General features: G+C 36.4%; 1 protein-coding gene across 2 annotated transcripts; it reads left to right on the top strand.

Annotated features, from left to right (window-relative positions):
• Positions 1–13,982: 13,982 nt before the first annotated feature.
• Positions 13,983–25,467, top strand: LOC110890186 (zinc finger CCCH domain-containing protein 37). Of its 2 annotated transcripts, XM_022137767.2 has the most exons (13): positions 13,983–14,172; positions 14,272–14,456; positions 18,659–18,897; positions 21,080–21,139; positions 21,333–21,410; positions 21,477–21,539; positions 21,642–21,851; positions 22,003–22,040; positions 22,917–22,963; positions 23,067–23,182; positions 23,284–23,337; positions 24,144–24,281; positions 25,026–25,467. In XM_022137767.2, the coding sequence occupies exons 1-13, from the start codon at positions 14,081–14,083 to the stop codon at positions 25,188–25,190; spliced, it is 1,485 nt and encodes a 494-aa protein (XP_021993459.1). In that variant the 5' UTR covers positions 13,983–14,080; the 3' UTR covers positions 25,191–25,467. The 2 variants fall into 2 exon arrangements, with proteins under 2 accessions (XP_021993459.1, XP_021993458.1); XM_022137766.2 differs by having other exon boundaries at positions 13,983–14,456.
• Positions 25,468–25,679: the final 212 nt, after the last annotated feature.

Raw genomic sequence — 25,679 nt, 5'->3', positions numbered from 1 at the left:
AGAAAAGTCAAGTTTCTCAAACACAAGCGACTAGTACTAGTCAAAGTCAAATGGGATTCAAAAAGAGGACCTTAATACACTTGGGAGCTGGAATCAGAAATGAAGCGAAAATACCCTCATCTATTCCAGTAAATCTCGAGGACGAGATTTTTCTGAAGGTGGGGAGGATGTAACAACTCTCACTAAAATTAATACTTAATATGTTAATTATCTATTAAGAAAACCCTAATTGAGAAACCCAAGTAATTCTGCATAAACCCTAAAATTTTCATAACAATCGAAATCAGGATCAGGGCCCCTAAAACTCAAGGGGGTTAAAACCCAATGGATAATTATCATCAAAATTCGTTGTCTGAATAAGAATTGTACGTACAGTTAACTTGGCAAACCTACTGGGACACAAGGCTACCCTAGGGTAGATTGTTGCCTCCCGCGATACGCGGAAGGTTTTGTGTTCCTTGTCGCGACACGCGGGGGAAACACAATTTCAGTATATAAGGGGGGTTTGGCACTTACATTCTGTTGATTGTTCGACGTTAAAATTCAAAATATACTACGAGATATTAGCTGATCACTATAAAACACACACGATTCATGAAGTGCTGCCGCAATAAACAGGGTAATAACTCGATCGCTATTACGATACAACGTCCGATCGATTGAAACTATCCAATGATTATTTGAGTGCCGCTCAAATTGAGTTTATACTTTGTTATTCATCGTGATTTCGACTTGAATGTTTGAGTGCTGTCCAAACTCGGGCTATACTCTGTCATTCGTTGTGAATCCGATGAATTGTTAAGTATTGCACTTTGTAATCATTGTGAGAGTTTAATCTCGTGAATTGTCGTAACTGCTGTATTAGTTACTAACCCCGTTTGTGTGCATTGTTATTTACATTAGGTTAAATAAAGGCTAATCAGTAGGCTTATACTCTGCTCGTTAAATCTGCAATGTGAGTCATTCTCTTTTTATCAACTGTTTTACAAAACTCCAAGTTATTTTCAAAGTTATAATTACAGGGACTAAGTCTTTGTAATCACCAAATTACAGCCAGTATGTGGGATTTTGTATACATTACTTGATAACCGTCACCATTGGACAACGGGTTAGCCAAGGGGTGATATGACCATAGTCACAGACACCATCGGGCAATGAGGCTATCGATGGCTGGTCAAGTGACAAATACTGTGGGTAGTTGGTTTGATATCAGAAACATTGTAATCGCTCTTAATACTGTAATTTATAACTAAATGTGTCATTTTTAGTAAAATGAATGATTCACTCAGTATTTCCCGCTGACAAAACCTTTTCCAAACATGTTTCAGGTGATCTATTGTGATCCAAGAAAAGTGCTGTGAAGCACTACAAGCTTAGAGAAGTGGCTCAATGTAAATAAATAAAGAAACATGTTTTGTAAAATAAAGATTTCCCAGTGAAATCACCTTATTGTAAATTACAAGGTTCTATCCTTAAATTATATAAACGTGCAGTTTTAATATTAAAAGATCCTGTTTTAAAAAGACTTCCGCTGTCACTTAACTTAATACCACAGGATTTCCTGCCTCGCGGCTCTGGACTGGGTCAAACCGGGGCCGAGGACCGTGATAGTGTCACTCTCTTGGATTTGGCACGTATATAACCAACGTTTTGAGGGCTGGACCAGACCAGCCAGTCGAATTGGTCCGCTAAGGACCGTAGGCATGGGTATTCCGGTTAAGGGTGGTAGTTACATTCTATGGGTGGCCGGCGGTCGAACCGGAGGCCCGGGGATGAACTAGAATTTGGGGGGCTTAAACTATAAATTAATTAATTTCTTCATTTACCCCATTTAATTTATAATATTTATGACGTCATCCGTTTCTAACCTTCATTCCGTTCGATCCAACTAGTGGAGTGGTAAGGAGACCATATCTACGTTTGGTCCTATCCGATCCGGTCTTGAAAACATTGATATGAACTAACACACCAAAGAAAACATATAAATCCAAAGAGTACCATCATCATATATTCTTCAAAACATATTATTCTTATAATTTGTCTTTATGCCTAGTGTTTAACCTTTTAACGAATGGAGCTCATCATATGATCGTATAATGCTTGAAGATAAGTAAGTGCACTTTGCATTTGGAGATTTGAGTTAGGATTTAGGTTTAGATTTGGGTTTGATTGATGGGTCATAATGCGAATCTGGAATTTGGGTTTGTTTTTTTTAGAGTAAATTGTGGTTTTGGTCCCTGTGGTTTAGTGCTTATCGCTATATTTTACAAATGTGAATACTCCTGCAATTTACACACCAAGGTCTCTATTTATTGCAATTTAAGTCCACCAGACTAACTCCATACACATTCATGTTAACTCATAGTCACATGAGAGGCACGTGCGGGGCATTATGGTAATTAACCATCTTAAATGGAAGAAAATCAACCACATGCAACCATAGTATTTTAGAAAAGTAATTGTATTAAAGTTATTTGTATTAAAACTTTTATTCTCATATGTTTTAGAAAATCTAAAAATAATTAAAGCTCACTTATAGTGGCTTACACATCTAATGAATGCTTAACCATTTAACTACAAATGCTATTTAGATAGAATGTATCACATATGCAATGTTTTATGGATGGTACAGATGTCGAACCATTAATGCAATTTAAAGAAACTGATGATGCGGTCTACATAATGTTCTTAAAAAAGAATGCATCTAAATAGGACTTGACATGAATGTGGGTTGGACCGGACCACAAACATGTTTGTTTCGTATTTTTTTATCTAATTTGTAAACAATTAATGATTCAAATATGATTAAAAAGCTTTTGTGATTATAGTGATAATCTAACGTTTGAAATAAACAAATTAGAAGGTTATTATAAACTTGTAGACACTTCGGATAACTTTTGATCTGTTTTATCTGATTTTCTTAATTCTACCCATAAATGGGTCAAAAAATGCCACCTCTAGGCAAACATATAAAAAATTTCATGTATGATATTTGTTTTAACATTTACAAGAAAAAATGTTAAATTTGCAACAAAGATCAAAACTACACTTTTTTACAAAGGTAATACTCGAAATAAAAGGTAAAAATTGTATTCATATGTACCTTCCTCATCAAAAAGCACTTGATTGATGATACTATTATGTGTATCTATCTCAAATTTAGTGAGTTCTTGCACGAATCTCTGTCTCATATAACGGCAGGAACTCTAGGATGCATAAGCATACAAAAGTTGTCAAGTCCTATTAAAGAAGAAACAACTTTGATACATTTAGGGTTTCTTCAATTAAATAGGGAGATGAAATATTAAATAAGACTTGGCTTCTGCATTTGAGATGGTTAATTACCAAAATGGCCCGCACATGCCTCTCATGTGACCAGGATTTAACGTGAAGATGGATGGAGTTAGTCTGGGGACTTAAAGTGCAATAATTAGAAACCTTGGTGTGTAAATTACAATAGTTTTCATATTTGTAAAATACAACAATAAACACTGAACCCACAAGGACCAAAACCGTAATTTACTCTTTATTTTGTTTGATTGAAATTGTATAGCCCATGTGGCAATTAGGGTTAGGGCTAAGGTTGTATAAACGGATGAGACTGATTGCATCCATTATATGGGTAGGGGATGTGCGCATAGTTCACATTGTCAGTTCAACCGTCCTCTATAACCTTGGCTTGGTAAGTTTTCTAAAACCATTAAGTGAATTTTGGTGATTGTTTGTGCATTATGGTTGAGGACATTTAGATGACAATATCGATTTGTCTAAGTGGCTTAGTATTTTCTATGATTAAAAGTGGCCTTTACATGTATGTTCTTATAGTCTCCCTGATGCTTTTATCTGTAAATTTCCTACTTTTTTCACCATTTTTTTTTGTTATGGATTGCTTGTTAATATTGTAATTTAGTACTTGTTTTTAGTTGTCTAGATTATACGATAATAAACATGTCTTTCTAATGTACGTTTTCATGCCCATAAATAGTTTTTGAAGATGAGAGTCTTTCTAAATTGAAGCTCTTCATTCTTAAAGGCATGGTTTTCCTTGGAGTACTTGTGTTTAATGTGATCATTTGTGGGTATTTTTAACTCTAGTTATTTGGACATTAAGGGGGTGTTTGTTTTTTCTTCAAACATCTTCAAGGGAGCTAATGTCTGCAGGCGCGCAGACGTTACCCTTGAAGACTGTTTGTTTTTTTCTTTGGACAGATCTGAAAATGACTTTTTTCAGCTTAAAAAAAAAGCTATAACACCCTTTCTTCAAACATCTTCACAAAAAAACCCTCCTCTCTCATCTTCACAAAAATCCCTCCTCCCTCAAAACTGGACCACTACCACTGCTGCAAGGTCACCGGCGCCGGCCGTCGCCTCAGTCGGCCACCACTACCGTCCGATAGACTGACTGACTGGCGGCTATATCACCCACCACAATACCTGATTGCTTTATTTCTGTTTCGCTAAACCAAACCAAACCCCCCATCATTTCAGACCCTCAAATTGTTGTATCTGGTAACTTCTTCACCACCTTCATTCTTATGCTAAATAAATTGCACTCTTGTTTTCTATTTATTCAATCTCTGTTACCTAATACTGATTCATTTTTTATTTGCATTTGTGTGCCTTCACTTGGAATAATATACGTACATTTCTTATTCGTGCCTTTATGCCTGTGATTTGATTTGATTTCTTATCTGTTTATTTGGGTTGCAAATTGGTTATTACATTATATTATTAATTGTTTTATTGAAATCCCAAAAAAAAAATATAGGTAACCGGCTCCGGTGACCGGATCAAGAGAGACGGCAGAAAGGAGGTAACTAGTTTAGGATGTTCTGAACTTAAACATTTTGGATGTTGAATGTGTAGTTGAGGTAATTGGTTTAGGATGTTTTGATTTGGAAAATAAAACAAAGTTCATGTAGTTTGTACAGACAGTATCAATTTATAAAAACAAACAGTCTTATATTTTCAGCTTGAAGAGCTTCAGACCACATCTTCAGTTGCAGACATGAAAACAGATGAAATCAGCTTGCAGACAGTTTATGTCTGCAAAAACAAACAACACCTAAATGAATTCGATCTTCCATTAAAAAAAGATGAATTCGATCTTAATGTGAGTGAATGGAGAAATGAAAACAAAATTAAGTTTTCTTAGGACTTGATGTTGCAGGTTGCAGAAACAAAAAAGAAAGAAGGCACGGGGAAGAAAGACAGAATAAATAAAGATGAGAAGGAGATAACTAATAATCTAGTATATTTTGTAACCGTTTATTACTTTGTCGTAGTGTATGACAATATATAGAAAAAGTAGTCTAACTCTTTATTATTACTTCAACTACTAATATTCAAAACACAAAAACTTTTACTTTTGGTTTGGTGGTTCTTTTGATTTACCATATACATAAAAAAATGATTAGTTTTTTATTTAATTTTATTACTATTGACGTATTTTTATTTAAATTCTGCTTTTTATTCAAAATATATATTAAAAGTGTATTTTAGTGTTAAAAATAATGTAATTTCTCAATGATTATAAAATGTTAGGCCTCAAAGGTTACATTTCACAGTTCATACTCGTTTACAAGCTAATTATAACTCTATTGATATAATAATCGCTGATAAATACCATAAAAGTTCTCGTTCTACCACAATTGATTATAATAATCTCATTTGAAACCTTAGCAAACGAAAATCGGTTTTCTCTTATCATCCTACCCTAATTTGTCACACCCCAACCGATGGCGGAATCATCGGGGCGCGGCACTAGGCGAACCAGATTGCTCAAGAGAATCCATAACAACTATTTAGTGACAATATTGAGTAAACTGCCATTTTGGTCCCTGAGGTTTGGTCACTTTTGCCATTTTAGTACAAAACTCAAAACTTTTAAATCTGAGTCCCTGTTATTTCACTTTTATTGCCATTTTTGTCCAAAAAGCAAATCACCTAATATTTGACTAATAAAATCTTGTTATTTTGTCTTTTTCCTAAGGGTAAAATAGTCAATGTGAATTTATTATAACATATTATTTCTAGCTTAAAAGAAACAAAACAAACTAAATTAATGATACATCAATTTTGTAGAGATCAAACAATACCAAATCAATTGAGGACACTGACCTTGACCAAATTGGGATAAAAAAGGACATCAGCTTTATGCTGCAAGAGAGCAACAGAGGCACTAACGACGCCGTTTAAGCTCATGAGAGCTCCTTCAACAAAAGTGGAACAGGCTACACACGTCATCCCGGTAACTTTGACCTGAATTCGCTTCATGCCGGATTCCTCGCTACTTTTGGCATAAACGTCGTCGTATGAATCCAGCAGCCTAACGTCCTCGAGATCGTCAGCTACATCGATCGCTGTTGAATCACGGCCCCCATTCCGGTCAGTTGGAGGTCTTTGAACGTCGACCACGGGCGACTTAAACAACTATCTATATATGTTTGCTATATGTATTTGAGAAATGTTTATTCTAGAGAGAGAAAATGTGGGACGGAGGTGGTGAGAGAGAAAGAGATTGAAATGAGAAGAAGGTATAATAACTGCGATTGGACTTGTACAGGTTCTTCAGGGAAACTCTCTAGAAAGCTTTCGATCAGACTTGCAGGGGAGAAGATGATGGATTAGGGATTAGGGTTTGGATGTGGGTAGAAGATGAAGAAGATGAACATAAAGGGATATTTAATTTAATTAATTTAATTAATAATATGTTATAATAAATTCACATTGACTATTTTACCCCTAGGGAAAAAACAAAATAACAAGATTTTATTAGTTAAATATTAGGTGATTTGATTTTTGGACCAAAATGGCAATAAAAGTGAAACCACAGGGACCCATGTGACAACCCGAACTTTCAAGGTGAGTGACGTGCAATCTTGTGATCCTAACTCCGTTAAACTTAAACATTTGTTAACTCGGTTAAATAACGTGGCATTTGTTTGGGCCGAGCATGTTTCGGGCTACATAATATTACCTTGCAATCTCACACCATTCCGGCCCAAATGAATTAACTGAGCCCATCTAGCTTTTCTTGTGTTTTGATCCATTCGGCCCAAAGCGAAGGCTGTTTAACCTTTTAAGGATTCGGCCCAAATGCATATTAGCACACTTGATTTAGTTGATTACCATTATATGGATACTTGCACGTACATCACAATATCAAACCCTACATCCTCTCCCTTGAATCACGATCGACAGGAGAAACACCCCTCCCCATCTCGAAGACTTCCTCAACTTCATCTTGACTTCTTTTGGTTAGTTTAATCTACTTATGTTTAGAATCAGATTTCCTTGTCATGCATAGTTATAATATCGACACATGTTGTGATTATTGTTTACACTCGTGCATGATGGAATATGTGTTAGCTAATTATGTGATAATAGTATTCTTGGTAGTAAATTGGGTGATCATGTTTTATATGCACGATATAATTTGATAACCCTTGCATGATCCTGTTTGATGTGTATAACCTGATCCCTCTCGGCTATGTGTGGTTAATTGTCTTGTGACTTTAATGAGATTGTTAAAATATTATTGTAGGGTCAGACTTGTACGTATGATTATTTGTTGATATTGGTAATTATGTGATGATCATACTTGGTTCTGATCCGACTTGAACATGAACATGAAAGTAATTCTTTTTTTTGAACGGCAAATTTGGATCACTGACGGACCACTGGAGTAACATGAAAGTAATTCTAGTAAAGATAATATTGATCAGTAGGTAATGATTAGGTTATGTGGGTTCATGATAAATGATTTAATCTTGTAGTTGATTCAAACCTTGGTTTCCGTGATGTTGGGTGTTACGTAATGTGTCACATGGGTGCATGGGGAATCAAGCTTGTAGTGGTAGGGTTTGTATTAATCTTGATCATGGGTTGTGTTAAAAGTTGTGCATGACATGATCGATTATTTAATGTGGCATAGGTGATTCACATTCTCTAATAACTTTGATTATGCATTAAATTTGCATCAAACATGGCCATCTTGGAGATCTGTGATTGTGTAAATGGTTGTTGAGTATGATTGTAGCATGGACAATTTTCGAGTACGACATAAATATAGTTTCTGTATGATTAATTTTTGCTGGGTGTTAGCAATGGTTAGTTCATGACTGAGGAGTTTAATGCTAATAAACGGTTGCTGAAAACAATCATGTAATGTTAGTGGGGATATGAATCTAGATGATTTAATTATTTGTTGGGTTTGTATGAATTAAATAATGGAATGCTCGATATGTTTGGATGATAATTGATTGGGTAATCAAACAAATCAACATGCGTAACTGATTCCGTGAGTTAAGACCAATTAAACTGATCGCACATTAGGACTTGGGTAATATGGAGGGTTTGGGCCACACATGTACACATAGCGAGGTTGGGCCACGAACTGGAACCAGGCCGCACAACATTGGACAGTCGCACAGGCCTTGGGCTTTAGGATTAGTTGGGTCGTACATAACCACAAGTCGCACAACCGCTGGGTCACTTGTATTGGGCTGTACGATTGAGTTGTGTCGCACATAGGAAACCAATCGCACAGTCTCGTCTTGGTCGCACACTCGCGTAGAGTTGCACAGTCCTCTGGACTTGGTATAATTGGGCCACACACATGTATGTATCTTATGTTGGGCTGAATTGGATATGAGGATTAGATTATGCAATCGCACATTTAAATGCGGATCGCACACTCATAATGGGCCCTGGACCAAGTGTGCCGTACACCGTTGAGCTACTGGTTGAGACGTGAATTTGTGTTATGAATGTGTATGAAACCTAAATGTTTACTATGTGTTATGTGATAATGGTATTACATGAGACTTGCTGAATTTCATGAGTAACTGCTACAACTTGTACGATGGTGCGTGTATGTTATTTGCGTAATATGTGTTACCACTTACATTAAGTGTTTAATAAACTGACAGTCTTTGGTAACCACGATAGGGTTTGGTTGACTAACTTGGAATGGGTAACATAACATACCGAGCAATCTAAGGTGAGTTCATCTCTTGAGCATGCGTCCCGGTGGTTGGGACAGTCAGTGGGTATCCCGGGGTGGGATAAGTCTTTTGGGTAAAAACGGGAATGTTGGATAATATACTCATCCTATCACCTTTAAAGTCCCTCCGTGTTGTTTGGTTACCGGGGAGGTAACATGGTATTAGTTAGTAGCGCTACTTAGGTTTGGCAACCTCACCCCATACCTGGGAGGATGGGTGTTGAACTAATGACCTAGTCATGACCAATGCTTTGATAGGAGCATTGGAGAAAAGGGCAAAATAATCAGAAGCCGTCTTGTATTCAGGGTATTATCAACATTACTTTCGGAATTAAAATTCAATGGATTAACTAAACACTTGGTAACCAACGTTTTCGTAAAACTATGAACTCACCAGCGTTGTCAGATACACTTGTTGCATGCTCGCAGGTCGTTAGATATCTTGGATTTGGGAACTTGCTGTCTGGAGTAGCTGGAGTGGTCATGGGTCGACTGGAAGGATTTATGTGATTGATTTCTTGATACTATACTTTGGTTTTGAAACAATTTAACTTTGGTTTACTATTTGCTTCCGCTGAACACGTTGGTTTTCATTTAAACTTGTTGATGATATTTTATTAATAATTGGAGATTTTAATTATAAACTTGATTGGGTTCAATGTAATTAGTGGCTCATTGCTGGTACGTCACACGCCTAGCAGGGACACTCCCTAGGTGGTGTTTTGGGGGTGTGACAACCCAGATTTAAAAGGTTTGAGTTTTGGACTAAAATGGCAAAAGTGACCAAACCTCAGGGACCAAAATGGCAGTTTACTCGACAATATTTAACAAGTTTATTATCCCATACTAATAAACAAATATTTCAACAAACAGTCATAACGGATAACAAGTCTCTCAAACAAATCATGATCCGACAACCTAGATTTTTTATTATGAGTTTCTTGACTTCCTGACCATTTGCAGCAAACAATTCATCAACCTGTCACATACGTTAAAATACAGTCAATACAGTAATGTAAAGGTGAGTACACAAGTTTAGCATAAATATAGTATAAAAATGTTTACGCATAACCAGCATGTAACACGTAATAGGCGAATCAAGTAACTATCAACAATGATACAAGCTAACCACATGACTGTGAACACGTGTAGTAAAGTATGTGATCCATAACAACCCCTGAATAAACAGGTGCTGAGTCCAAACTATAGTACTATCGTTGCTAAGGGCGGTAGGGCAAGTCATCACTGTGTAACATAGCAACAAGTATTCAACTAATCACGTATATCATGCGAGTGCGGTTAGCGTTCAAAAAGCGTTTAAGTGTTGTGTAATTTGATAGAGAACGCATGTAACACCCAAAAGTGCATTAAGCGAAAAATGGTTCGAGTATACTCACAGCGCGTGTCTAGCAAGTAAACACGATTTGAAATGGATTGAACGGAGCGCCGGATTAAGCTGCGTACGGGAACAGAAGTGTAAGTCCTCCAAAGTGCTGAAACGGTCGTAATCGAAGTGTCAGGTGGGAAACAGAGGCTTCGTACGAAGCCAGTCCCTTCGTGCGAAGGTGGGGTCTTCGTACACGTGTGGCTTCCGTTATCCAAAATCGAGTGTGCTTCACGTCTGTCTTCGGGAAATCGAGTGTTCATCCCTCCAGCCTTAAGCTATTGATTAAACTTAGAGCTCGAGATGTCTTTGTTTGAGTCACGGGTGGGAATTAGGCTGTGATGTCCGAAGTCAGTGCCTTCGTACGAAGCCGGGTTTCGCACAGAATAGTCCAACTCGCATTTGTGGTTGTTCTTGGAGTTCGGAGCTATGTTTTCGTCTGAATCGGATGTGTTTTCGAGTCCTATTCATGACGGTTTCGACACCACCTCGTCCCACTATCTAGTGAATGAAATATACGTCAGTTTGGTCCGTTTTTGTGTAAAAATCGAGTTTAAAAAGGGTTTTAAAGGGTTTTTACTTGGATTAACACTTGGTGAGTGTGAAATCTGTAGATTTCTAACTCGGAAAGCCGAACCTAGGCCCAATACACTCGGTTAAGTGTAGATCCGTTGTAAAACAAGAAGATTTGACGAAAGAGATGAAGATTTTTGTAAAAAGAATGAAGGTTTTCATGGAAATAAAGAAGTTGAGATGAAAAGATGAAGTTTTGGTGAAAATGGTGAAGTTTGGATGAAAATAGAAGAGTTTTGATGAAATCGGAGATAAACTCGTGGGAAAATCGTAGCAGACAACGTTGTGATTTATGCAAAAATAGTAAATCTTACTTGAAAACAGTTGGACAACAATTCGGCAACGTTTTGGAGTAAATGGCAGCAAGTTAGAATGAATGAGGATGGCTAGGTATTTATAGGAGAAGGCTGGTGCCTTTGTTCGAAGCTGGCTGCCTTCATACGAAGGCAGTGCCTTCGTACGAAGCTGCTGGCTTCGTTCGAAGGGGCCGGTTTGGTGTGAAAGTTCTCCGTTTCAAGTGTAGAATGCTCGTTAAATGCGTTTTGTTCCGATAAGCATTCAAACAATAAGCGTTTAATTGCGTTAACAGCGATGAATAAATGATGTAAAATGCGTTTAAAGTATAGTTCAACCCAGTGGCATTAATCAAATCTCGGAGCACAAGCGTTTACAAGTGAAATAACGATAAAAAAAGGAACAACCAAAATACGGGTTGTTACATAATCAACAAGATGAAATGATATTATGTTTTAATCACGTGACCCGACCTGAACCAAATTTTCTTTTTTTAATAGTTTGTAATAGACAACTAGCCATATAATTCCCGACCCCATGAAAATAATTCTTAGGCCCGTCACTGTTGGCGTGTCAAAACCACTGTTAGCTTCCATTATAAAACATTCATGTAGTGTTTGGTATGCAAAAATGAGATATGGAATGAAATGGACCAATGTGAAGGAATGAAAAAAATAGTGTTTGGTTGGTTAATGGAATGGAATCCTCAATTACACAAGACACTTTATTCCCTCATAATTATTCCATCCGTCCCCTTGTTTTTTTTTCACTCTTTTCTCACTCTTCCCTTCATTAACAATACCACAGTCCACCACCCATCACCGTCACCCACCGCCACCACCCATCTACAAGCGCCACCAACACCAATCATCTTCACCCACCCATCACTGTCGCCGCCACCATTGTCTCCTACCTACCGCCGTCGCCACCCACCCTTGCCACCACCAATCGTCGCCATCCACAGTCGCTGCCACCACCACAACCACATATCACCATCGACCATCGCTGCCGCCACAACCACCACCCACCGCTACCCACCACCACCTTTCACCACCCACCATTACCGTCACCAACCCACCACCGCCACTCACCACCGATTTTATTCTGTTGTCTTTTTCTGCCTACCAACTAACACAAAGTAATGATTCAATTTATTCCCACAGGGTAAGCAAACAAGCCATGGAAAGGTAATGATTCATTGCATTCATTCGTCCATTCCAAGCAAGCCCTTAGGTGGTGCAATATTGTCATCTCCTTAAACATCTCACTTTTGGAAAATTACATTTTCATACAAAAAATGAAAGCCTGAAAATATGAAAGCAATATTTTTGTTCTATGTATTGTGTCATTGAAACAACTGAACACAACATTGTGTTGTCATATTTCGTATTCTTTGATGAAGCTATAACGTCACTTCTTGAGACTGAATGCACTAGTATGACAATTTACAAGGGTTACATGGACCTAAACATCATACTTGTACATTTACATTCCATAAAGGGACGAAGATACATCTTTAAACTTATATTAGGGTTACATGGACCTAAACATCATACTTGTACATTTACGTTCCATAAAGGGACAAAGATACATCTTTAAACTTATATTAGGAAGATCAACCTCTTTCTTCGTCAACAAAGTTTTAAAATGACCCAATGTTTTTAGAACCGGACCGGACGTTGAACCGGTCTTCTTACCGGTTCAATGGTCCGACCGGATGTAAGAACCGGAAGGTATCGTAAATATTATAAAAATTAATAGGGGTAAATCTGAAAAATATATAAAAAACAGGTCCAACCCTTTCAAAAACCGGTCTAACCACTAGTAGTGCCATCACTTTCGTAATGACAACACCCACTCCAACTCCAGGTACACCTGCATCAAAACAAACTAAAAGATAACTACAACACTTCATCGGTACGTAACACTTCCTTCAACAATACTTTTTGACCAATACAATACAAATTCCCACTAACAATAAATACTCCTCAATTTTGCCAGTTGTTCAAGTAATGGACTCATTAATAATTTTTTTTTCTAATGTAGGGGTTTCACATGCCTAATGGTGTACTAGTCTAACATAACAATCTATATCACAAAACCGGGCTTATATAAAAAATATCTTAACCATCGTTTCCATCTATGATCACCATCTCTCATTCTATACCATCACTCTTACTTACGACGATCACTACCATCAACACCGTAACCATTGGCTATCGTTACATCTCATTTTATACTATTGTCACATAGAGTAATCGCATCATATCAGAATTCAGTAAATTTATGTGAGATTTAAAATAAGAGTTGTAACATTGCCTATTTGCAATAGAACTTGAATGTGTGAAAACAAGATTAAACACCAGGGACATATTTTAACCCAATTTCTCATGTTTAGGGATATAAACAAAACATATATACCCGACTGAAAAACCCAATTAAGATTTTCTTTTACATCCCTACTATTTTAATTTCTATATAACTTTTTTTACCTAAGGAACTTAGATATAAAGAAACTAAAAATTAGTGAATTAGTAAATTATTATATTTTCATGGACAAAAGAAAATAAAAACAAAAAGAAACGTTTACGGGTATGATTCGTGTTAACAACTATATGTGTATCTTGATAATAAAACCGGGTACCATCTAATATCATATCTGTATAACCGTCTCAAATTTTTAACTTTCTAAAAGTTAAAGGGCTAGTTTGCAATTTTTATAGGTCAAAGGAGTGAAGTAAACATGTCACTAGCACCAGGAGTTTGAGACATTATTGTTGTGGCTCCTAGGGTTCCTTTCTTGGTTCATTCAATCACCTCCAATGGCGAACCAGCTCTACGGATCCAGCTCCTTCGGCTATGGCGGAGCCTCCAATCCGTCAAACATCTTCACCTCCAGACCCCTCGCCGATCAGTACGTGCCGTCGGACCCTTCCTACCTCAGCTCGTCTAGGTATTTGGCTTCAGATACTATCTCACCGTCTTCTAATCTCTTCGGTTATTCGTCTATCAGCGATAGAGGTCCCTCAATGATGTTCAATCACAAGGACACTATCGGCGCCGGTTACCCCGCCGCCGCTAGGGCCACCGGAGCTGCGGCATTGTGGCCTGGACCGCCCGGTGTTGATGCGGACGCTAACGCGACTGCGCTCGAGTCTTTTTACGCCGGTTATAAGCGTCCGGCTTCGGCTTCTGAAGGTATGGATTTTATCTGTTGATGTTTAAATAATATGTCTGTGTTTGTGTTGTGTGTCTGATAGTAGTTAGGGTTAGGGCTTTTTGTGTTTAGTTATGTGTGACTTGTGGAAACTTGTTACTGTTGGTTAAAATTGCAGTTGAAGGATGATAAGTTGATAACTAGATGTAAGATCAGAGTCATTTTTCTATGCATATCTCTCATTTATTTCCCACACATAGCTTCTTGTCCACCATATGCTTGGTCCGCATCTCATTTTTTTGTTACATATATGTTCTGACATAAAATTGTATTACTTTTTATCCTAATGAATTAATGATGTATAATTTGTAATTATAAAGTGTAGCTTCTAAAACACATTAATCATGAGGTATGAAAAAGTCAAAAAACACAAGGAGCTGCTTATTTGTATGATTTGTTCGTTGTGAAATAGCTTTTACATCAAATGTCGTGGCCCCCCCACCCCCACCGGCGGTCGCCTGTCCCCGTTTTTTGACGCCTGATATTTACCAAGGGTAAGGAGTGAGGTGGCACCCTGCAAAATCCGGCCCATTGCTTTTTTTGTGTTTCAGTTGGGTATGAAGTTGATTAATCACGGTTGTGATAGCTTGTAGCCCTTTGTTTGAGAAATAGACGAGGTTTGCTATGGTGAAAAGGAAGGACCGTCTTATTTAAATTTGGACCAAGGCAGTCTATACAATCGTGTGCGTCAAATCCATGGTTTAAAAAAACCCTCGAGGCGTCCGTATTGAGGCGCGCCTCAAGGCGAACGTCAAGAAATCGAATCTGAGGCGGCGCCTTACTGCTTGTTTTTATACGTACGCCTCAAAGGTATGAGGTGGGAGTTTCTTGTCGAGGCGGAACGGAAATTAAGAGGCGTACATGTCTTTTTAGGCGAGAGAAATTAGGGTTTTATAGGGTTACTGAAGAAAACAGGGTCGATTCAAAAAGAGGCTGGATGAAATACAGAGGTAGACACTTAGAAGTAGATTAAAGATGGAGAAGTACCTGGCTTGTAGCGATGAGTGACTAAGAAAAATTAGGGTTTCAGGAATGGAGAAGATGATGGAAGCGTAACTCTTTTAGGGTTACTGAAAAGGGACGGCTCTTTATTCATTCCATTTACAAAAACTTACATTAGGGCCCTTAAACATTAAACTTTTATCATATTTAACCCAAAACAATTCTCACAAGTTTATTTACATTAGGAAAGTTATGTGTTTTACATTTAGTATTTTATTTTATAAAAGATATATAATTTTTATACTTATTTTTTACAGTTAATTGCCATTTTAGTCCCTGTGGTTTGGACCATTTTGCCAGTTTAGTCCAAAGGTTTCATTTTTAACATCTGGATCCAAAAAGGTTTCATCGTTGCCATTTTGGTCCAACTGACTTAACTCCATCCATATCTGTTAAGTCTGCCAAGGGCATTTTTGTCATTTCATTTTTCTTTTTATTAACCCTTTTTTCTTTATTGCTTTTTCTTTTAAATGAAATGACAAAAATGCCCTTGGCAGACTTAACACATATGGATGGAGTTAAGTCAGTTGGACCAAAATGGCAACGATGAAAACTTTTTGGATCCAGATGTTAAAAATGAAACCTTTGGACTAAACTGACAAAATGGCCCAAACCACAGGGACTAAAATGGCAATTAACTCTATTTTTTAATTCCGCCTCGGGCTTACGCCTCGGTTCGCCTCGAGGCTTACGCCTCGTGAGGCGAAGGAAAAACGCCTCAAAACTCGTTTCCGTTTTTTTAAACCTTGGTCAAATCGTCAATGTTTACTTCACGACTCTTAAGTGCTTTAAAAAATCAATATCTCACTTATGCAAGGATCCGCGTGTTTACCACTAATGTTGATGTTTGTAGAACATAGGATTGCTATGTCCACACCTGTAATTCTCCAAAGTCTCAACCCGTAGGTTACTGTTTACAATATTAATTTTTACAATGCATTATGAACCTCCTATTTCTCAAGAGCACAGTTACATAATTTTTTAAAACAAAAGTTTGATTTAAGTTTGGGCAATTGGTTATATCCTCTATGTGCAGATTGGTTCAGCTTTTACACTTGACATGAGTATGCTACTTTCACATGTTAATACGTGTTTTTCTTCCTTTAAGTGTGAAACTCTGTTCTTTAAAAGTGTTAGAAATCCGGCCCACACACACACACGCACGAAGAATCGAATTTTGTGATCAAAACCAAGATCTCAAATCTTTTCTTTATTAATTCATGCACACCAAAACATTAAACCCCGACCAATATAATTATACCAAAGCTCTAACTTGCACACCAAGTTTCCTAATTAGACTCAAAACTAGGAAACCAAATAAAAGTAATTAAAATAACCAAGAGCAAGGTTTAAAAGAACGGAAACGAGTTTCGAGGCGTTTTCCCTTCGCCTCACGAGCGTAAGCCTCGAGGCGAAATGAGGCGTAAGGCCGAGGCGGTATTAATAAATAAATATAAAAATCATATATATTATAAAAATAATAATACTAACTAATTTCATCATCAGATTCATCAAAATCATCAAGAACACACTTAAAGAAGACATGAAATGCTTGAAATTGATACAAAAAGTCAAAAACATCAAAAACAACTATCAAAATCCCCTGAGGCACACCTGAGCTGCAGCATTGTTAGCGCCTCAGCCCCTCTGAGGCACATATGCGTTAACTCAGACTCGTTTTTTTGGCCGTTTCGCCTCGAGTTTCGCCTCGAGGCGCACGCCTAAAGTTTATTGATTCTTTTACTTGTGACTCAATTAGGATTAACTTCCAATAAAGAGCTCAACTCAGATTTTCAAACTTTGTTATATAGTTAATGTGTACACTGTTTGCTGTCATCTCTTTGAGTGTATCATAATGGTATATAGATCTATAAGTGCGTTTAGTTTTTATTTTACTTATACATGAGATATGTTAAAGTGTGGGTGAATTTATTATTAATTTGCTGTAAATCAAAACTCGTAGATAGTTAGATAATCATATTAACTTATATTTAAGTATATGGTTAAAGCTCAAATTTTGGATCGATAGAAAGAATAGAATTGGATGCTCTCATTTAGGTGTTTTACACTATACCTATTTGCATCATTGAATTGTAGACTTGGTGCAACAACACGTCTACCGTTGCAGGGGTTTAGAGTTATTTTTTTTTGATGAAATAAAATTAGTAGCGTGGTTTTTTAAAATTAGTTGCATGAAAGTTTATCATATTTTTGTTCTCTTTCTACTTGGTTACCCCACTCATTCTGCTACATATATATTTTACTAATAGGATTATGGACATATCAAGTAAGCTGATAAGACTTAGATTTTAATGTGCATTTGTTGTACACTCGTAAACTAACACATGCAGTTTTATAAACTCATCGTTGTATCCTCATTCTTCTTTTGAATGTTGGAATGAGCGCATCCTACAATGGATTATGGATGGTGGATTGTAAAATGTTTTATCTAATATTTTCGCTATCAAAATATAAATCTCTATCTTTATATGTAATTATGTATGAATACACACACATATTATCGTTTTCTTTGAAACACATTTGGAAATTGTTTTTGAAAGGTTCGACATATATTTCAGGTTAATTTATATAATCAAAACATAATATGCTTATACTCTTATATGTTGGTATATATGTATACATGAATTTATTTCATTGTGTATTTGAGTTTGGAGAGAAAAGAAAGGAAATGCTTGTATTTTTATAATAATTTTTGCATGCTTTTTAGCTGGGAAGAAAATAAAAGAAAGTGTAGTACGTTAATTATTTATGTTATCAGCTTTGAACCAAATTATTGGTTTTTAAAATTTAATGCTTTTGATATGCATTTTTGAAGTTCATCTACTAAAATAGAAATAGAACAATGGTTAAATGGATTTTTACACAAGCAACTCTATATACTATATCAACAAACCACAAAGTATGAATTTTGTTTGTCCTCTATAGTTGACTTAATACTGCTCTAATATCTGTTTAGCCTTATTCTACCATCTCGATTTATTTAACGTGTTATTATATTTATTTATTATAGCTCACAAAGTATTTTGCAGCAGTGACATCACATGTTTTTCATTTCATAATAAAAATTATATATATGTTAGTTTCTAAGTATTTGAATATTCAATTTACTAATAGCATATATATTTACTTAATAACCTTTTTTATATACTATCTATCGTAGCATTATATCAGTCTCTTCTTGGGGCCCATAATACAATTGGGCAAAGTGAAGCTTGGTATTCTGCCAACCCTTTAGCGAAGCGCCCTAGATTCCAGAGCAGTTTGCCTGTTTACCCGCAAAGGCCCGGAGAAAAGGACTGTGCCCATTATATGCTTACAAGAACTTGTAAGTTTGGAGATGCCTGCAAGTTTGACCATCCTTTGTGGGTCCCTGAGGGTGGAATATCTGATTGGAAAGAGGTGACCCTTTATTTTTTTTCTTTCAGTATATAATGTAGCTATATTTTATCGCTATAATTACAAACACTATTTTCCGGTTACTACATATCTTTATTTTGGTCAATCACTGTATGGCTGTATGCTGCTCTTATATGTAGTTCTATTTCTATTTCGCTATATATATGTAGTTATACTCTGATTACTACTGTATGTTGCTCTTATACTTAAACCTGTTTACAATTACAATGTACTGTATGCCCTTATAATGCTGATTTTTGTTGATATAATTCTAGCATACTAACTGTACTTGGAAACTTAGGAATATTATAGAATATTATACCTGGAAGTCTATCAAGATGATGTATTCATAAGGTTGTTCTATTTTGTTCTTTGGCATTTATGTCAATCTTTTGTTTTTCAAGCTTGCTTTGTTAGGAGTGATATTGGGTTCTATTTGAAAAATATTTGTTTATACGTAATGTACTTTTCTGATATAATAATTTTAATATCAATACTATTCTTGTCATTATTATTCTCATAATAATAGGTATATTAGGGAATAAAGGGAAATTTGGACAATTGCCTGTATATACATTCCATTTTATAAGATGCATCCGCAAAACACGCATGACATCACAAAGGAATTCAATAGCAATTCCACTAAGGCAGTTATCATTCTATTAACTAAATGCATGGGTTGACAGTTGACTAATGTCCCAATTTGTTCGAGTATTATGTAGAAAGAGTTTCCTTTGAGCAACCTTTCATTTGAAAAAGTTATTTTGAACCAAATGTCACCTTAGTTGTAATCTTCATGGCCACACAAACGACAATGTATATTTTGTTCTTACATGGTACACTGCTTTTTTAACGGTTAACCTACAGACTATTTGCATGATGTTGTCTTCGCAATAGAATATCTACTAATAAATTAATGTTTTCATCTTCTTCTTATCTCCATCTTTCTGGATAGAGAGGTTGCTTCCAAAGAAGCCCCCCGACTCGAAAACAAACAACATGCAAACAAACCAAGTTAGAAATATAGAAACAGAGTGCTATCAATAACAAAAGAAGTGGTGGCAGAGTAACATAGTAAAATAGAAACAGATGTACCATCTTAAAACAACATATATACATAACTACAAGAAGCTAATCACTTGCAAAGTCTACCTAAAGTATAGGAGATCTAGGCCTCTAAGACAAAGCGTAGACACATCTGTACACACTCCTAAAAGTCCTTAACATCAATCCTACGTCTTCGCAAACTTCTATCCTGGACCATGTCCTCATAAAGGTGTAACTCTAGCAAATCTTGCCTAATCCGCTCATCCCAAGTCAATTTAGGCCTGCCCCTTTACTTCTCTTCTCCACAATGAGGCTTCTACTGCTCTCTTGTGCCGTCGTCACCTTCCTCTTCACATACCCAAACTATTTCAATCTCCCTTCCTTTATCTTACCCGATATAATAACCACTCCTAACTTTTCCCAAAAAGCCTCGTTTCTTATCTGGTCTAACCTTGCACGCCTCCATCCTGTGCGCCTGTGTCTTCTTGATAGCTCAACAATCTGTCCTATATAACATAGTAGGTCTAACTGCAACCGTATAAAATTTCCCCTTCAATTTAGTTGGGAACCTTATGTCGCACAATACCCTAGTGGTTGCTCTCTACATACACCAACCTGGATGCAGTGGCTACGTGACTATCTTATCATATTCACACAACTTTCAATCTTTTCATATTTGCTCTATTTTTTTTTAAATCTTGAACATAACAGAAATAAAATTTTCACTGTATTCTTTCTTTCTTCACATCAATTTTGCGTGCTTTCTTCATTTCTTATCACACTCAGGCACTTAGTAAGTGCTTGTCTGGCATGGAAAATATGGATATTACGTTTTTAAGAAAGAGTACAAAGCTGAAAAACGAGACTGTAACAAAATCAACTCAAGTAACGTTGATATTTACTGCACTGTTCTACATGAGGCCTGGGTAATAATTTAACAATGTTTTTTTTTGGTTGAATTCCACAAGGCTATGACTATTTCTTTTCTTGTGAATGTAGCTTCTGTTGTTAATTGAAACCCTACAATTTTACTTGTATTTGGCACTGTTCTGTTTTTATTCTCATGTTCATGGCAATATGGATATAATCATGTTTTTCTTATTTGCACATCAGTATGATATTTATCTTTTAATGGCAGGTTCCAGTAGGTGTTACAAGTGAAGATCTTCCAGAGAGACCTGAAGCCCCAGATTGCCCGGTATGCTGAACTTTTAAAACGTAGTACTTAGATTTACCCACACACATAATTATCATTCTCTTATGAATTTTATTATTTTTCCATTGGTCTTGTTACTATTTTAGTCAATAGGGAATACAACTCTTGTTATGATATTGGGTTATTTTTCGGTGAAATGTGAACAGATATCTCAGTCAGTTGGTATTTGATGCAGTATTTTCTGAAGACTTTAACATGCAAGTTTGGTTCCAAGTGCAAATTCAACCACCCAAAAGATAAAATTGCCTCTTTGGTAAGCTTAACTGCTTTATGATATATCAAATTGATTTCATTTTGTTGATACATTTGATATCTGCAGTCTGCTTCAGAAAACAACGGAGTTCTTGAATTGCCAGAAAGACCATCTGAGCCCCAATGTGCGGTATGATTGCTGCACGTTCACTAATACAAGCCTTGTATAGTTGTATTCCTACCTGTATTCCTACCTGTATATAACATGTTTATAATGTCGATATGTAAGCAGTTTTATATGAAGACCGGCAAATGTAAATTTGGTTTAACCTGCAAATTTCATCACCCAAAAGACATCTCAATACCAGTTGCTGAGGTGGGAAATGGTAACGGTGTACAGACTGAAGCAGCTACAGGCGTAATAGCTGGAAACGTGACAGCTTCGGTGCCCCCTTTTACTCCCGCTATGGTGCAGAACTCAAAAGGCCTCCCTATTAGACCGGTAATACATATGGATCTATTTTATAATTTTATCTCCTTTTCTGTTGTCCCCTTTGTTTTTAGGCCTCCCTATTAGACTGGTAATACATTGGGATGTGTTTTATAATTTTATTTCTTAATTGGTTACTGTTATTTATTGATTGCTAAAACAGGGAGAAGTGGATTGTCCATTTTACGTGAAAACTGGCAGGTTCGAACATTGACTTGCTTATTTAAGTTATTCCTCAGGATAGGGGTGTGCACAGTTCGGTTTTTTGGAAAACTGTTCGGTTTTGATTTTTTTTGGTTTCGGTTTTAGCCTTTAGGAACGGTTAGGTTTTCGGTTTTTGGAACAAAATTACGTAAGATTCAAAAATAAAAAATATAATCCAACCTTCTAATATATTTAACCTTTTTAATTAATATTGTTCACATAAACCTAACCTTCTAATCTATTTTTATGTTTCTCCAAAGTTTTTTATTAAGACTTTGGGGGTGTTTGGGATTGCTTATAAAACAACTTATTGACTTATACTTTGGGAAAGGAGTTTTTTAGAAAATGATGTTTGGGTAATGGGTTGAAAAGGAGGTTTTAAGACTTTGAAAAGGAGAAATGGAAAAGTTAGGAGGAAGTGACTTTTTGAAAAAGGAAATAAGGAGGTGGAATAGTCAATAAGTTGTTTTTCATAAGCAATCCCAAACACCCCCTTTATATTCTATAATACTTTGAAGATCATTTGATTTTTATGACTTTGTTATTTCTTGTAGGCAATGGATAAATCATTTCAAAGATAAATAAACATGTTAGTATTGAATATTCAAGAATAAAACTCATAATTCTTAATTCAATATATAACAAACATTAAATAAATGAATTTCTGGGTTATTCTGTTCGGTTTGGTTTTTCCGGTTTCCATAAAATGCAAAACCTTAATCGAACCATAAATTTCGGTTCGGTTTTTTGTGCAATTCGTTTTTTTGGTTCGGTTAAATCGGTTTTTTCGGCCTTCTGCTCACCCCTACCTCAGGAAATAGAAACAATAATGATGAACTTACTTCTATAAATGTCTTACTTTTTATGAATCAGTTGCAAGTATGGAGCCACATGTCGCTATAATCATCCAGAGAGATATGGTAGGTCTTGAGGAATATTAGTATCATGCTTTTGTTCTTGTCAATCAGTTTACTGAATACTGATAATGCATGCTTCATGGTTGGTTTTTAATGTTCCATGCAGCAATGGATCCAACTAGCGCCATTGTAGGCACTCCTGGCATTCATATGAACCTAGGTTTGGTCAACCCAGCTCTCGCTGCCCCGCAAACTGTGGACCCACGGCTTGGTCACACAATGGTACGTAGAGATTGAAAAATGTGTCTATTAGTATTACTATGTTTATTATGTAGTTTATTTTTTTGTTTACATGTTGATGGTTTGTATTTTGTTTGTTGCAGTTTGGTTTGGCCCCAACTATCTACCCTCAGCGACCTGGCCAGATGGAATGTGATGTGCGTATTTATATAATTTCATGCTTTATATCAAATACACACACATAATCAGTTTTCCAGTATTTTGGGTATATATCAATTGAAACTGATTATTAGTGGTGAATTAATCAATCTAGTTGTCACTGCAACACTATGCAGTTATAACAGTCTAAAATCAAATAGCGGTCAAGGGCTGATGTTTGAGATATAGGTTATCGCGGTGGGAGATCAGTAGTTTTATATCATGTAGAATTTGTATTTATATATAAAACGTAGAACATATATAATATTAATAGTAATATCAAAAATCAAAACTCAAAAGTGCCAATATTTGAAACATGATCTAATCGTAACCCATGAAATTTTCCTGCGAGTCCACATCAACCAAGGCATCCAAAATAACGGTCAATATCGGTCATAATAGCGGTTCTGCTACTCTGGACCGCTATTTGACACTGCTATTTTGGGAGAGCCTGATAACCGCTATTGACTGCTTAGCTGCAACAGAACTATAAATCATCTGCAAAAAATTACTATAATATCCCTCTTTTAACCCTAGGAATTTTAACCTTCTGTTTCGTGTGCGCGCGGTTCGCCAACAATATCTGTGTTTAAATAATTGTAATTCTCCATACACTTAACAAAGGATTGTTCTCTCTTCAATCAGCCGTAGCACATTCAAACACTGTCTGATTAGTCCATGTCTCATATTCACTTTCAAAAAGCAATGCCAAACACCCCTTAAATTGACCTCTCCATCTGTTTTGTTTTTATTCCATATTTGTTTCTAATTTTGCTTTTTTTCTTTTCTTTTTTTGGTGTTATAGCATTATATGAAAACCGGGGAGTGCATGTTTGGGGAGAGATGCAGATTTCATCATCCCCTTGACAGGACAGCGCATGCTCTGTCAACAAAAGAAGGTCAACAACCGAAGCTCACTCTTGCTGGTCTTCCAAGGAGAGAGGTATGTATTTTATAAGAAAAAACCGTTTTATAATTGCACAATAACAGAATATGTAACCCTGGCACAACAGGCAGGCTGGGTTAAGTAACTTGTTGGCACAAGTTCAGGTCAAAACATATTGTTTTAAAAGTAAAGTACACGGATGGTCCCTGTGGTTTATCAAAATTTTGGATTTGGTCCCTAGCTTTCCAAAAGTACACAGATGGTCCATGTAGTTTGCACTTTGTAATGCATTTAGTCCCCAACTTTTTCCAAAAGTATATGGATGGTCCCTGTGGTTTACACTTTGTAACGCATTTCGTCCCTAACTTGGACATGCTAAAACCTTTAGTCCCTAACTAAATGCATTAGTTTACACTTTGTAACGCATTTAGTCCCTAACTTGGACATGCTAAAACTTTTAGTCCCTAACTAAATGCGTTACAAAGTACAAACCACAGGGACCATTCATGTACTTTTGAAAAGCTAGAGACCGAATCCAAAAATTTGGTAAACCGTAAACCACAGGGACCATCCATGTACTTTACTCTTGTTAAAAATCAGTTGGTTCGGGTCAAAAAGGGTTCTGACCAAAATGGACTTAGGTTGTAACGGGTCGCTTTAGAAAAAAGAATCAAAATGGCTTTACTTGCTATATTTGTTTTCATGGTGTCGGATGCAAGTTTCGTAAGAGTGACCCACTGTATAATTTATTTTGGTTCAACCATATTGTGACGCAATTCAGTAACTACTTGATTTGGACAGGGTGCTGTAAATTGTCCATACTACATGAAGACGGGGGCTTGCAAGTATGGCGCCACATGCAAGTTTGACCACCCGCCGCCTGGGGAGGTGATGGCGGCTGCCACGTCACAGGCTGGTGAAGAAGTCAAAGATGACGTGAAGGAGAATGAAGCCACTCAAGAATAGTAGCTTTGATCTGGTCAAGTTTCTGGAAGAAATTCGATATTTCAGTGTTGTTATTGGTTGTGTTAAACTGTAGCATCTTTTGTTCAACGTAATTTACTTCGTTGTTGCTGTATTTGTCTTTACACAGTTTTATTCCATCGTTGGTTACATTACTGAAATATAGAATTGGACTATATAAAAACCGGGTCAGGCTGGGTGTGTTTAAGCTTCAACCAAACTGGAAAACGGTTCAATAATGAGTAATCTGGTCCGGTTTGGGCTACTAGTTTGGCTGGTCGAAACGTGCATGTGTGCACCTATTGTGATATGTTACAATGCCATGTTGCTAAGGAAAAATAATCATGTCATGATATTTACATTATAAAATTAACTCTACAGGTCGTCTAAACATGTATATGGCCTTAATCATGTCATTTATGGAAAAAAAAACACTTGTTAAATTATAAATATGCATTCAATACTTTGAGGAAGTTACAAAATGCATTCGAT

The sequence above is a fragment of the Helianthus annuus genome, chromosome 11 (genome assembly GCF_002127325.2).
Source record: "Helianthus annuus cultivar XRQ/B chromosome 11, HanXRQr2.0-SUNRISE, whole genome shotgun sequence".
Classification (NCBI taxonomy): Eukaryota; Viridiplantae; Streptophyta; class Magnoliopsida; order Asterales; family Asteraceae; genus Helianthus; species Helianthus annuus.
This window is presented reverse-complemented; position numbering and strand designations above follow the sequence as displayed.